Raw genomic sequence first — 15,035 nt, 5'->3', positions numbered from 1 at the left:
GATATCTGGCATAAATTAAATAATAACAAATGGTTTTATGTTGAATCCAATGATGAGAAACTGACTATTGAATGTAATCACAAAATAATTGACATTGTTATATCAGGAACCGGAATACTTACCTTGACATCCGGTTGTACTGCATTTTGAAAATAGATTTGAAGCAAAAAGTGTTTATGAAATTATTATAAGTCCTGTAGTTTCAAACTTTAACATTATCAATGACAGTTGTTGCAATTTGATTGAATTTTCCAAAGTAAATATTAACATTTCAACACAACAGTTACGTCATGTGAATCTTGATAGTTTGAACTTAATTCACGATTTACCTATTAAGTCAATTGATGATGATTTAGATGATTTCCTTAATGACCCTTCAGACTGTTAGTTTTAGCTTTAGCATAGTTTCCTTTATAATAATCTTAAGTATTGCAATTATAATCTTTGTTAAAGCCAATAAATGCGTTTTCCGAAACAAAGACAGAAAATCCAGATAATACCTCTTCAAACAGTGAAACCCCACATCCTCAGCCTCGTCTTCGTATGGAATAACTATATTACCCTTTTATCCTTTTCGCAAACTTACCTAAAACCGTAAGCTTACTCTTAAACGGGGGGTTGTTATATTATAATCCTGCACCCGGTTCGGCTAACGTGCTAATACCTTCTGTTTGGTCAGCATTTCTCACCGAGAGGTGAGACGATGCTTGGAATATGGAAGTCAGTTCGGTATCATCCTCCGTCGCGCACACACATTTGTTGGCTTCATTTTAAATATAGTAATTAAATTAAAAGTTCAATTTTATTCTGAACTAATCTTTCCTTTTTTTTTAAAACCCAAATACCAGAACACGTCTAACAGGACGTCAAGGCAAAATTCAAAATACCATCCGTATCACCTCGACGTCCGTCGTTCCACAACTGAGCGTTTTCTAAGGCAGTTTTTGCCCCGCACCACCACTATGTGGAACCAGCTGCCCACTGAAGTATTTCCGAACCAATTCGACTTAGGGTCCTTCAAGAAAAGAGCGTACCAATTCTTGAAAGGCCGCCAACGCACTTGCGAGCCTTCTGGCAATGTGAGTGTCCATGGGCGGCGGAATCGCTTCACATCAGGTGAGCCTCTTGCCCGTTTGCCTGCTATTACATAAAAAAAAATATTATAAAGGCCTTAATCAAGGAATCTGTAATTAGACGTGTTAAAAGTTTTGCACTTATAGAAAGTAATTATATTCGAAAAGATTCTAATCAACAGCACATTGAGCGTGAATTAAGTTTTAAAAAAAATCCATTTGTATATTGTATGGTGTAATGAGCAACAAATAACCAAATATAAATCTACATCCGTACGGCAATATAAAGATATCGTCAATCAACAGTTAAGCATTCGTTTTCCTTGTTTTGTCGCTACGAATTTAAGGTCGACATGTGCCATCGTTTCTTTGAAAAGTGACACTCAAAACGAGCCAGATAGCGTTCATGCGCCTATAGAAAGATCAGTAAAACTCAATCATTTATGTACCTGATGAGCTATACGCTGTTTCGTTGGGCTAAACAGAATGTCCCACCCTATACAGACGTAGAAGTGGATCAAGTTTTAATTGTAGATTTCAAAGAATGGCTACATACTAAATATTGGATAAAAGATACGAACTCTGAGAAAATTATTTGGAATGGAAACAAGAGAAGTGAAAGTTAAAGGGAGCCGTCCAGACGTTTCAGAATTTAAATACGGAAATTTTTGAAGATAGCAATAGAAAACTGACCTGTGACTACAATTTGAAATACACGAGAGCAAGAAAAAAGATAGATCAAGAGATGATACTAGGGAAGTTATACAAACAGTCAATTCTGATAACTGAAGCAAAGTACAAAGACTTGATTAGGCATGATAATTCCACAAAAGTATCATGAATTTGATTAAAATCTGAATCTTACTAAGGAAGTACAGGTTGATTAATTAGTAAGATAACTTAGAAACTACTTCATTTTATATTTGATGTTTATGTTGAAAAAATAATAATTAAAAGTTTATAAGTGAATAATAATGATAGTAATCAATAGTTGATTGTGAAGCATTTTTGTTGTTATTTTCTATTTTAAGTTCTTATTTAATTGTCTGTTCAAAAAAGTAGATAAGATGATAATTGAAACCTAAACGTTTAAAATGTTATTTTATTAATAAAAATTCAGATTATTTTAATTCAGTACATGTCTTTATTTACATTCCCCTAAAGCAGTCGTACTCTAATAAAATATAACCACGTATAAAGAGATATGTCTAGAGAAGTGTATTTTTTACTCTAAAGGGTAATAATCTTAGAATATTCGTACCTTTCGTACGACTAATATAATAAGTACACGTTTTAAAATAAATTTAAAGAAAAACTAGTTGATATTATTGATTTGATACCTCCTACGTATAAAGGGTTAACTTAAACATGATCGACAAGGTTATATAACATGTATTATGTAGAAACAGTCATCTATCACAGAGTCTTTCAAGAAAAAATGTATAAATATACAACTTCATATACCTTATAAATCATTTCAAACGAAATTACTATGAAAAAGTGAATATATACATTTCTAAAGAGATTCAAACATTCATTACGCTTTTCTGAAATTCTCAAGTTTTGACATGTCGAAAAAAGCATTTACTGTAGAAATTAAATAAACATGTATGTAAGTCTGTCGAATAAACATTCATTTTTATACTTCATAATGTTTCAGAATTTCCAGATAAAGATATTTTAGCCGAATGGGAAATAAAAACGATATCAATTTTAGATTATATTTTTATATAATAAACAATATAATACGTAAAGTAAAATACGCATACTTTATACTTACCTATAATAGGATCACAATCGAATGTAAGAATAATTTAACGAAATGGACGTGGAATTGGTTACTTCGACAAATCGGAAGTATCAGGTTCCGGTGACTCAGTGGCGTGGTGTGTACGCAAATGTCGCTGGAGGTCTCGTCGACGGGCGAGAGCTTTTCCGCAGAGTGGACAGGCGTGGGGCGACGGCGACGAAGGAGTTGCGTCGGCGGCGGCGTGAAGCCTAAGGTGCTTGTTTAGGTTGCTGGGATCACCGAAGGGGCGGGCGCAGAATCGGCAGCGTAGCGGCTTGTAGCCGGTGTGGGTGCGAATATGGATCTTTAGGCCGTACTTGCGAGAGTACAACTTGCCGCAATATACGCACACGTGCCCGCGCCCCACGCGGCCCCAAGCGGCGGCTAGTGTTTCCATGTCGCTGCCGCCTCGCCACTCCCAGGTCGGACTCGAGAACGCCACTGCTGTCGACAGGGTTGCGGCCGCCGTTACCGAGTTACCGCGGAGTATTGTCACACATTTCTTCCAAAACCTTATCACATCGAAGGGTTGGCACTTTGAGAACAAATGTATTTTCAAGGGGTTTGGGTTGTCAAACTCGACACTGCACTCGTGACACTTGTAGTTCCTTTTCCCTGTAAACCAATTATTGCAATATTTTTACAGAATTAAAGTAATCATCACCTATGTTAGTTCTATCTCTCTCTTTATCTTGTCTTATAGAGTTAGAGGAAAGCGAAATATAGATAATATAATTAATCAACAAGATAAATACCATTCAGGACTTACCCGTAATGTTTCGTAGTGTAAGAAAAGGCATGTCGAGGAGCGCCAACGCAGTTTCATCAAACCACATTGTGAGATCCGCGTGTGGTGGCGCGTCAGCTGCGAGCCGCAGACGCAGTTTGGCTTCTCCCGAAGAGCAATCCATTTTCGGCGGTGCACACACCTCTAGCAGTAAAGCCGCGGCGGGCGGTGACGGTGCCAGTGCGGCCTGAAGCGTCGTTCGCGCCGGGCTACCACAGCGCAACACGCCATCCTCTGCCTCCACGTACACCTGAGTATATCAAGAACAGACGTGTCACTCTTGTGCTCTCTACATGTACATCTTTAAATAATAAAGATGACCTTCGGTGATTCACAAAGTGTGGAAAAAAAGGAAACAATTCAAGAGGCTTACCGTTTCATTAGCGGGGTGCGTGATAGAAGCGAGTTCTAGCGCTAGGTTATCGACTGAGAAGAAGGCGGAGGAAAAGCCTCGGCGCACACCACGTCTCGTCACAACGCCGGCCATGACGCAGACGAGGACCAAATGACCGTCGGCGTACACGCACTCGGTATATATCTCGCGAGAGCTGAGGGCGGAGGGCTGACAAATCGGCAGAACACCCTTCGCAAATCTCTCCGCGATTAAACAATTGTTATTGAATTAGCGCCGCGGTCCTCCCTCGCCCTTTTGCCCACCGCAACCTGTGTGGCCCCGACTAATGGCCTGTTTAACACTTGTCTCAATAACAGTTTCGATATCCAACTAGAAGGAAAACACTTTTTTTCCCTACTATACAGTAGTTTTAGTTAACGTAACAGATTTTTTTAAAACTTTATAACGATTTAATTTACAGCATTTTAAAACATAATATTAAATCATATGTCAAATCAGGCTGGAGGCTGATTCGGCGTGAGACGCGCTGAGAGGGCGGTGTGACACTCAATCTGCCAGAAGGCTCGCGAGTGCGTTGCCGGCCTTTTAGGGTAAGCTCTTTTCGTGAAGGATATTATTATATATCTAATGATTTTTTAAATTTTTTTATTTACTAGAAATCTTAGAACCGTATTAGTTATTATAAATATATAAAATATTATAAATGAGGCTTAAATAAAACCGAAATCTTTATATATTGTGCATCTACTAATAATTTTGAATGCCTTCTGAACTCGACTCGGCTTGCTACGAGCTGTTCAATCGTGTTCATGATCGCGGTACAGTTATGTTCTACGCGGGCTACGACACAAGTCACGCGGAATGTATAGATTGCTTTAGCGAGGCGAAAGTTAATCCGTCCAATGCGACTTTCAGGTAAACTTATATTTTTTTTACAGTTTAATAACAAATAATTGAATGTCATATCTACAATTATATTTAATACGACTATTATAGGTTTCCTTCTCTACAATTTTTCCAGCGAGTTAGTCATTCATAATTTACATTTCTTTAAACAAAGTCCACATTACACAGGCCCACTTTAGCGTTTCTACATCGAAGAGGGGTAGGACAGGCAACGCCTTCATCCTCACTGATCTTCATTGATAGCTGAAATGAAACGAAACACAAATTAGATCATCGGCTGTCAATTCTGTTCATTATTAAACTGTTAATTATCAAAGCTGGTACCCAACACCCAGGTATTAAAGTTACTTTTTCCAGCTTAATTTATTATGGTAAAACTAAGAAGAGCAGCAACAATTAAGCTTTTAATATTAATTTAATTTACTCTTAAATTGTAACATTAAGCTCTTTACAATATAATAGCATTGTGATGAGGCGCGGATCGCCATGCAGCTGCACAAACATTAAACGCGAGGGGCTAGGAAGGAATGGCAAGAAGATCACAACAACTCCGAAATGTGACGTGTGTGTGTGTCTCATTATTATCTCAGTATTCATTAAAATTCGTCTTACGTAACAGTAAACGAACTCCGAAATGGCGTTAGGCTTTTTAAAGCTTATACATTTCATTTATGACACCCGGTAGCTGTGGTATATATTTATGTGCGTCACACGTGCCAATAATCCGCCACATTGGTCTTCCGATGTATTACGCCCCACATGTTTGTGCTGTTCCTTATCTTATCAGCAGATGGATCAAAGCCACGGGGCCCCACAACAGTTAAGTACGATTATTATTTCACCAATCAAATTAAACACTTTACGTAATATTTGTTTGTTTATAACTAAAAACCTAAGTATACCTTGAAGTCTCTTTAAGTCTAAGTTTTATGAAGCATAACATAAAAAGTATTGCGCTTACAAAATATTATTTAGATAATATCGATACATTAACAAAATAATTTTTTTTGTTATCTGAATAAATATTGTTAAAACTTTTTATGTGGTTAATATATTTAGACTTTTGTATGGTATGGTAAGTTTGTTTTATTGTTAAAACGTTTCAAATATCGGCTTTTAATCCCTGCAGCCCCATGTAGCTCAGTCAACGTTTCAATTGCTTGGTGAAATGATTATTAAATAAAGCGTTGCGATTTTCGGCTATCACTAAGAGCGATCATAATTCGCTATTGTCGCTTAAGCGTCAAGTTGAATTAGTATTAAACGAGCACAGCGCACGTGTGCGGTCTCAGTGCTTATATTATTGTAATTGTGGCGTGCAACGGATCGACATAGACGACAACGAAACACTCTACAATTACTTTAGCATTGAAATTGTTACAAAGAAACATAGTTTTTTTGTTAATCCCAAAATTATCTTTCACAAGTAGTTCTTAATACAACTTGTATAATAATATAGAAAATTTACACGTCGAAAACACTTTAACTTGATTATGCTAGGGACAAATCACACTCTCATAATTTATAATGCTAGAATTAAATAATTAAGATAAGATTATAGGATATTCTAATGCTTTCATGTGAGATTAAATGTGCTTTTCCCGACAAGTGTCGCACTGAGTGGCGGCACCGCATATAACAATAACAACGGGGTCGATTCGTCACGCGGGGGTCTTTCTAATGACCGCATTCAAAGTGCAGCGGGTGCAGGCCGCACGTGTCGCAACGTCAGGTGTCATCCAACTACACTTTAACAAACTAAAAGTGAGGCTTTTTTTGCAAAAAGTTAAAAATTTCAATATAAAATCCTTGACGGAGCCGACAAAACCTTTCTTGAATCGTATCGCAGAAAAGTTATCTAATTTTAATCTCCATTTTATATATAGTAAAAACGAAGATTTAAATTAGTGTTTTAATGCTACAGCAGTTAAAAACCCTCATCGGTACTACATGTGAAGAGATTCGGGAGTAATGACCAGTGGCGCTTACCATCCTCTTCCTCGGGCGAAGGTTCCGGCGGCGTCAAAGAGTCTAGCGGTGTTTCCTGCTGAGCCTCTCTTTCGCCTGCAGACGCATAAAGCTCCGCACGGGCCTCTGTCACCTCGCGAACGATTTCTGTAAATTAAATTGGACGGTTCTTAAAGGCTTCTTCACCTAAGCCAAGGGTGATTTGCTTCACGTCATTTTTGAATTTTGAAGACCAACCTTGGTATAGTTAAGAATATCATTTCATATTTTCTTATTATTAAGTCTCACCCGAAATAACATCACGACTCGTAATAATCGACTCGATCTCTTTAGACACCTCCTCTATCAGCCATGGCATGAATTCTTCTTCAACACCTGCAAAACGTCGTCTTTTTGTGTAAAAGAGTACGATTTATGACTCTCGGCTTTCTTTCGCCTGCATTATTGGCTGTTAAACAACTTGCTTTAATATAAATGCTGGAAATGATGTAGAATGTTATTAAACATGTAATCTACACTAATAAATATTATAGAGAGGAAAAATTCAATTGTTTAAATAGGGTCTAAAACTACTGGACCGATATGAAGAATGCTTTCACCATTGGAATCCCAATGCTAGGATAAAGCCTACGTACCTCTGTGTAGACGTCGTACGAGGTAGCCGGCGTCGCGCAGACCGGCCAACACAGAGGGCAGAAGTTCTGCGACGTAGCCCTGCACGAGAGTGGCAGCCGCCACTCGTTGTCGTGCCTCCTGCGCTGATATCGCTGCAGCTCGAGCCTCAGCCACGCGCCGTTCCTTTTCGTGTTGCAGTCGGACGTCCGTGGCGGCCAATCGTTGCCGTTCAGCGAGTTCAGCATCGCGTAACTCTCGGTAGCGGCGCTGTTGCTCTCGCAGGGTCTCGAGCTCCTCTTCTTGCGCCACTTCTCCTAATGCTTGTTGCACGGTCTTGCCGACGAGCACTTCCACAATCCCTTGCACTTCTAGATCGAAGTCGAACAACTGGAACGGTTAAATTCGTATTATTGTAGTCACATTTACATCGTGTGTTATGTCTCCTTATTTGTGAGACCAAATTAAAAGAAAAATAGAAGTTATCACTTACGTCTCCAGGATAGATCTGCGTGGCGGCATGCGCCCCGGTAGTCGCAGGAACATAGCGCGGCGTAGCGGGCCTGTCCACGAACAGGTCCGTCTGGACGCCCGCCTCTACCTCCAGGCCTTTATCGAATAGCTGATAACGAAGTCGTAGCATTAACTTTTATTTAATATCTCGTGATCCTCTACCGATAAACTTCGCTCATTATAATTAATAATGTTTGTATTTAAAATGCTATGTGTAATGATCATACACACACTTACATTCAGTCTAACGGTTAACCTAATTATATTTTCTTCTTTAAATAAAGTTAAATTATAATGTTTAACAAAGGGCTTTTATTATCATATATATCAATATTTTTATTTATAATAATTGTAATAATATTATGTTATAAAAAATGCATTTTCATTTGTAACAGAACGTATGGCTGGACTAGATATGGCAAGTCAACGTCTATTTGTAACTATATTATCTTACCTCCTCAAGGTAGCGCTCAGTCTGTACAGGTAGATGTCGTCGGCCTGGTGCTGGCGGTGGTGTGCCAGGACGCAGTCGGGCCAGAGCCGCACGCCTCGCAAGCGCGCGACGCCGTGTTCGCGCTGCGCGGGCCGCCGCGCTCTCTTGTCCATCTCCCTGGAGAGCACATCTCACATTTATGATAAAAAGTCTATTAGTGACAATGTCTTTAAGTAGGTGCTAACTAACAGCTGCATGAGGGTGCGCTGCGAAAGTGCTGCCGCGCACGACGCGCTTGTCGTGCATCACATTACTGTACTGCGCGCTCGTAGCACCCGTAGCACCTGTCACCACACTCCCGCTGGCAACAAAGTAACAGTATTATGTATTTAGTAGTTTCATGACTAAATATTAGTAAAAATATCAAGTCCTGGAACTGAAAACAAATTTATTTTATCTACAATAATCGTATAAAGAAAAATGATTAGTTTTCTTTTGTTCGTTATTCTTACATTCGTTAAAGGCTACATAGCACACCTTTACAGTACTCGTTTAAATACAAAAATTATTAATTATAATGAGCGACGTTTATCGAGGATCACGAGATATAAAAAAAAAGTTAATGCTACGACTTCCTTATCACTTGTCTGCAGACAATCCACTTTCTTTTCAATAAATAGACAGATCCCCAGGTGTCAACAATTACTGGGACTGGGAGCTTTCGAAAAAATATTAACTAGATCATACTATAAAGATGGCAGACACTGGACGATGTGTTTAACCTACAACCGGGATGGGGATAGAAGGAGGTGGTCGACCCCTTTTCCTCAGACTGGGTCGAAGGGGGCACTGACCTGCCTGACCGCCTGACCACCCGCTTCACGGCTATTTATCCTAGCCACGAACTACTTACAATTTTATTTTATTATTAAGGCGGTAAGAAGAATGTTCTGATGACCTATGTCAGTATGGACCTAATAATTTGTACGTACTTGATCATTCGAAAATATCTAATATAAGATGCATTAAGAAATAAACAAACTATCGTGGTGTAGTATTACGCTTGTGGCGTATCGCGAGCGGATGCGGTCTGCTCGAGTACGAGTAGAGTGGGGCGGGAGTCAGCCGAAGGAGGCTGGCCAGCGGCGGTGGCGGCGGCAGAAACACTCCACACCGCACTGTTGTAACGAAGCGAGGTTTCTCCAGAGGCACCCGGGCCTCGCGTGGCTTCAACCGCTTTAGTTTCATGTTAAGGGCCTGCGAGGATTTGTCGTCGAGCATGGTGCGCGCCTCAGGCGGTACATCGCGCGCTAGCGGCCTCACCACGTTCACGTTTCGCGCTATCACTGACTGTTCGTCCCGCGTTACCGATTCGATAACGGTAAAGCTTGACTCATCGCCCTGCCTGTCGCCTGGGGGCATCGTGTGTCGTTTTATGAAGAAACCCTAGAGCACGAGGCGCACGGTGCGGGCGACGACGGACGCGGGCCGATCGCCAATGAAAGCTGTCCACTGGTTCTTTACAGTCGGGTCAGTTACGACCTTTTATATTCGACCACTACGGCACGTAGATCGCGCAAGCGCTCAAAACGAATTAGAAACTCTTTAATCTAAAGTCGTTTAAAAGAAATGAAAATCACAGTGAAGACATACACCTTTGTAACTCTATTTATGAGTAGACTATAGATTTCAGAAATTTATCTAGAAGTAGAAAATATACTTAGGTTTATTTTAAAGAGAATCTAATTATTTATACGCGTGGAAGTTAAGGTTTTTTACGAAATAACACCGAAAACTCAAAATATCTTAAGGGAAAGGTGACCTTCGCACTCGCCTTAATTCTTATCATTCACGCGATATCTAAAAGGTCAATTAAATATTATTATTTCAACGAAATTATTTTTTTGGACGAACGAATTTACACACAGAATTTACCTACTGAAATATATAATAGGAGGTTGAGTGTTGAGTTCGGTGGTACATGTTGGCGCTTGCTGCGTTACTTTCGGTTGTAATTTATATAATATAGGATATCAAAACAATAATTTAAAAAGGTCCATCTCTTGCAATGTTATTTTGTAGAATTCTACTTTTCTAACGTCATGTAAACCTGTAATATGTATAGAATTGTGGCGTGCCGAGCCCTTTGCGCGACACACAGGGGTGGCTACTGACCACTCAACACGCGATCTCAAGGATTTACAATGAAAACGAAAGTAATTTAATTCTTTGCATCACTCGAAATGGTTGTATATCCTGTATTTGATAATTTTATTTACTTACCTCGTAGAGGTTCATCGTTCAGTAGGTATTAAGATTAGCGTAGACCTTCCATCTCAATACTAGGTAGTATGAGACACTTTACCTATTTTACGTCGGAAACGCACTTCAGCCTCTAAATACCAACTTGAACAACAGGTAAAATTTTACATAGAATAGTATTCTTTTTCTAGAGCAGTCAATAAGGTGTTCGCTGTCTAGTTCCATTACGCTCGTCATTGCGGTAGCGTCCACTGGCGTTATCTATAAACTATCGAATGCTACTGATATTGGCTGGCGCCGAACAACTTTGTTAGTCCTCCATCCACGCACCTATTTAATTATAGGTTCGACTGCCTCGGACCATCAGGCCTATGCAAGGCCTATCAAATACAACTTGTAATCTATATGATAATTTTTTTTACCTACGTATGTAAGGTTATGGATATTCCGACTAGTTCAGCCATTTATTGATATGTTTAGCAGGAGTTCAAAAAGACAAACAAATTTTCTCTGTCTATTGTAATACACGTAGCCTGTGATAGATTCCATATGGGAGTGTAGGATAAAGGGTTTATACTATTTTAAAACTCACCAAGAGGGATTCCTGCGCAGTTTAGCATTATGATATAGAGCTCGTGGTTGACTAGCAAACGTGTAAGGTCCCTTCGGCGTGGGTTGTGGTGCCTCCACCAGCACTGAACGCACCGACACGCTCATGCGAGCGTTCTGCTGCCCAACGCAGCGCGCGTTCCGTCGCCAGAAACCACTGCTCGAGCAGCGCCGCTAGCATGCAGCACATTCGCTCATCAGACTTCACCAACTTTGACACTATACGTAACTTCAATCTGTTTTGAATATAGAATGTGAGTAACGAGATCGTATAGCCGTACTGAAACCACAATCACTCATCTCGACTGATGACTTCATCAAATCGTGATGGTTTTCACATATTCTACAGATATCGGAAATTTCATACAGTAAATAGTGTTTGTTGCCATGGTAACGGATACCATACCCCTCGCGTGTTCTCATCTATGTTACCAATCAACACGCATCGGAACATATTAAATTGTACTAAAAAATATTTATATGCAAACTCAAAAATATTCTTTGAGTGAATATAATTAAAAAAATACAGTTTTGGTGAAAACCTATGATAGTTTCTTTACTAAAACAGATAAACGGTATAAATTAAAGTTGTAGTATTAAATTATAAAGTGTAGTTCATTGCGACTTTATTAATTTTTCTATTTTGCTTCGTAATTATATTTTTTACCAGAACTCCCGGCAAAGTTAGTAGCGCCATCTTTTAATAATTTTTAAATAAAACATTCACTATGTTACTCGCTCCTGCTGTGAAAATAAATTTCACAGGATCGTGGTTACGTAGTGCGTAAGCTTTGTACGAGATGGCAGTTTTATGCGACAATAAGCACACACTCATGTGGTACACCTTGTTTACAGAAGATGGCGTTTTACTAAATAACATATATTTTATTGTCAAGAGATGGCGCTTTTATGCTATTACTCAACAAAGTAAAGTATATTTTGATAAAATAATATAAATACTAAACACTAAAAAAAATATATTCTATGTAATCTTCTTATAATAACTACTTCAACCAATGCTCAATTCTACATTTGTTTATATTGCCTTTGCTACTTCTAGTTTGTGACTTTCAAGAGAGATGGCGCTTAATTAGTAGAGCGATTTTAGCCTTGAGCATGTGGCTCTCAACCTCAGAGGTCCTGCGTTTGAATCACTGCTGTGCGCCAATCGATTTTTCTTTCTTAGTATACGTAGTCATCGTACGAGTGAAATAAATATTAAATACACTGAGGAAACCGGCACCAAAGAATACATAATCAACAGTTTGTGTTAGACACAAAATTGTGTAGTGCCAATGTGTTTTATAATAGATGTTAAAAAAAATATCGAAAGCTTACTTACATATCTTGTCGGCATCCTTAGTAAAGAAAACATCTAAACAAAAGAGGTACTAAAGGTAACGTGCGAGAAGTGCTTAACCAAATCACCAATCAACGTAAGAGGAGTTTAGGGATTGAAAAAAATTAAAAGTCTAATTCGAATAGGTTTAACAAACCACAGTGGTTTTACAATGAAATATGTCATGGTTTTATTATATGAAAAAATGGAACCACCCGGGCTGCCTGCGGAATTTAAACACATGGTCATATTTCCTAGGACCAAATATAAAGCGAATGGAGAAATTCTGCAGTCGATCGATCTTATCAAGTATAGGAAGCAGAAAAAATTGCGCTAACGTAGATTTAGAGCGGATAGGAAGGGAATTGTCAACGCATTAGAAGTGGCTTATAGTTTGCGGCTGATGTCGTTTTCGTGATGACCAACGTTTGATCCAAGAAATCAACAAAGTTTTTAGTAGTTTTAATCAATTAATTAGTCTGAATAAAGAAGCGGCTTTCGTTAATGACGACTTAGCTTTTGATTAATTTTAGGGCCAAAATCTTAACTCCAATTGGCTATATGATAATGAAGATTCTTATTCGTCGTCTGAATCGCGGAAGGAAGTTCCAGTTGTATATTATGTAAGTATATTTTTCACTAATAGAGGAGCAGAAACATTTAGTCAAGGGGCTGTCTCTATGACTAATGCACCAGGCGTCGAATATAGACGTCATAAAATAATGACGACATAACTTTCCGCTGTTATTATGATGACCCTCTCAAACGGCTCGCTGTCACCCGAATTGTGACCTTGTCGTGTCGTAACAAGGAACTCGTAAATGTAGTGGGTCTCTTAGCGAGAGCTTAACGATCTGTGTGCTAATGCGCTCGAAGCATTACTTCCGGACTGTTTTGTTGAAAAAACTTGCGCGCGGAAGTACAGGCGCGTGGCCGCTACGAGCACCGAAGCAATTTTTTAGGAAATAGACGTAACGGACAATAAAACATCGGGGCTATTAATTCACTTTGACGTATACGATACATTCAGTTCAGATCAGGACGTTTAAAGAATTTGGTGAGGTCTGCTACGGGACAGTATACACATTAAAAGCCGCTGAGACGCTGAAAAACTATCGCTAATGAATTCCAATGCATTAAACATGACGGAGAGATTTGGTGTGCTCTCGAGCCAACGTCGCGCAAAAACCGGACCAATTGTGACAACCTGTAAGAATACCTACATGCAGCAAATACACAAATACGTACATGATGGTGATAAGTTATTACACAAATTCTAACTCCCCTATTCAGAAAAAAGCTGTGTGAAGTTCGACAAAAGCATACTGAAGCTATACAAGTGTAAATAAAATCCCGTGCAGTAGTTTGAGTTTGAGTTTATCACGAACAGACAGATCGATATACGCAATGGAGGACTTGTTCTTATATATATATATATATATATATATAAATACAGTGATGTTCGTTTGTCTTGCTAATCCTCGAGAAATGATAAACCGATTAGCCTTATCATGAGTTTGAAATATTTGTGGAAGTTTAGGTAAGACTTCATTCGAGTAGCTGTAGTATGAGGTCCGATCTCTTTGAATTGTTTTATAAAATGTTATATAAAGCGTTATCAACTACATATAGTAGGTGATACGAAGTTCACCGGGTCATCTAGTATATTATAAACGTTACCTACTTCTACCGTCTCTGACTCTTTTATACTTATTATCAAGCTGTATAACTATTGGCATGATCAAAATCATATTCTTTTAATCGTGAAGGCCGCGTTCGTAAGAAATGTTAGTTTCTTCTCGGACTTTGCAAATGGTCCTGCCACGAATGTCTTAATTTATCGGGTTGATACGCTTTTAACTTGAAAGTTATGGAAACCCATGACACTAGATTGTAGGTATTACGTGCCTACATTTTTAAAAGTTTATTTATAGTGTTTCATTTTAATATTTTATAGTTTTATAAATTTGGTTTTGTAATGACGTGACCTCCATTTTCCAGTGTCGTCTTTGTCCATTGGAAGAAGCAGGGCCGTGTGGAAAATCTCCACTAGTGCTGTCAATCAATTCAAATTCATGTTAATGTGTCACGCGGCGCCACGTGACGCTTCACCTTCAGCCAAGAGGTATATTACTTTCTACTTGCGAGCTTTGCAAAGGTAAATCTAATAGAATTTGACTATATGCTTTTTCTTTTCAATTATATGTGATTTATTTAGTACATAGATATGGTTACAGTGTTCAAGTAACAGTTTAATTAGTGATTTACAGTGCTAAATTAGTGTATTGAAGTTTTATCAAATTTTAATTAAAACGAATGGGAGTTACTCCACTAGTAATGAAAGTAATGATTTATTTTGTTAAATTTTCTGTCGATATAAGATTTAAAT

General features: G+C 38.7%; 1 protein-coding gene across 1 annotated transcript; it reads right to left on the bottom strand.

Moving 5' to 3' along the window:
- Window positions 1–4,964: 4,964 nt before the first annotated feature.
- Window positions 4,965–11,584, bottom strand: LOC123711940 (radial spoke head protein 3 homolog). Its single transcript, XM_045664815.1, has 8 exons — window positions 11,291–11,584; window positions 8,686–8,797; window positions 8,458–8,613; window positions 7,984–8,112; window positions 7,514–7,880; window positions 7,167–7,253; window positions 6,900–7,025; window positions 4,965–5,153 (listed from the first exon to the last, which is right to left on the bottom strand). The coding sequence occupies exons 1-8, from the start codon at window positions 11,413–11,415 to the stop codon at window positions 5,134–5,136; spliced, it is 1,122 nt and encodes a 373-aa protein (XP_045520771.1). The 5' UTR covers window positions 11,416–11,584; the 3' UTR covers window positions 4,965–5,133.
- Window positions 11,585–15,035: the final 3,451 nt, after the last annotated feature.

The sequence above is a fragment of the Pieris brassicae genome, chromosome 7 (genome assembly GCF_905147105.1).
Source record: "Pieris brassicae chromosome 7, ilPieBrab1.1, whole genome shotgun sequence".
NCBI classification, from domain to species: domain Eukaryota; kingdom Metazoa; phylum Arthropoda; class Insecta; order Lepidoptera; family Pieridae; genus Pieris; species Pieris brassicae.
The sequence above is the reverse complement of the archived record's forward strand: the minus strand, read 5'-3'. Positions and strand labels throughout refer to the sequence as shown.

Bases quoted from the DNA above. Each gene is read 5' to 3' on its own strand.
- LOC123711940 (XM_045664815.1), bottom strand. From the start codon at position 11,415: ATGAGCGTGTCGGTGCGTTCAGTGCTGGTGGAGGCACCACAACCCACG. The intron at 8,798-11,290 runs GTGAGTTTTAAA...CTTTGTTGCCAG, and splicing joins CTGCGCAGGAATCCCTCTTG to CGGGAGTGTGGTGACAGGTG. The intron at 7,881-7,983 runs GTAAGTGATAAC...TAACCGTTCCAG, and splicing joins CGCAGATCTATCCTGGAGAC to TTGTTCGACTTCGATCTAGA.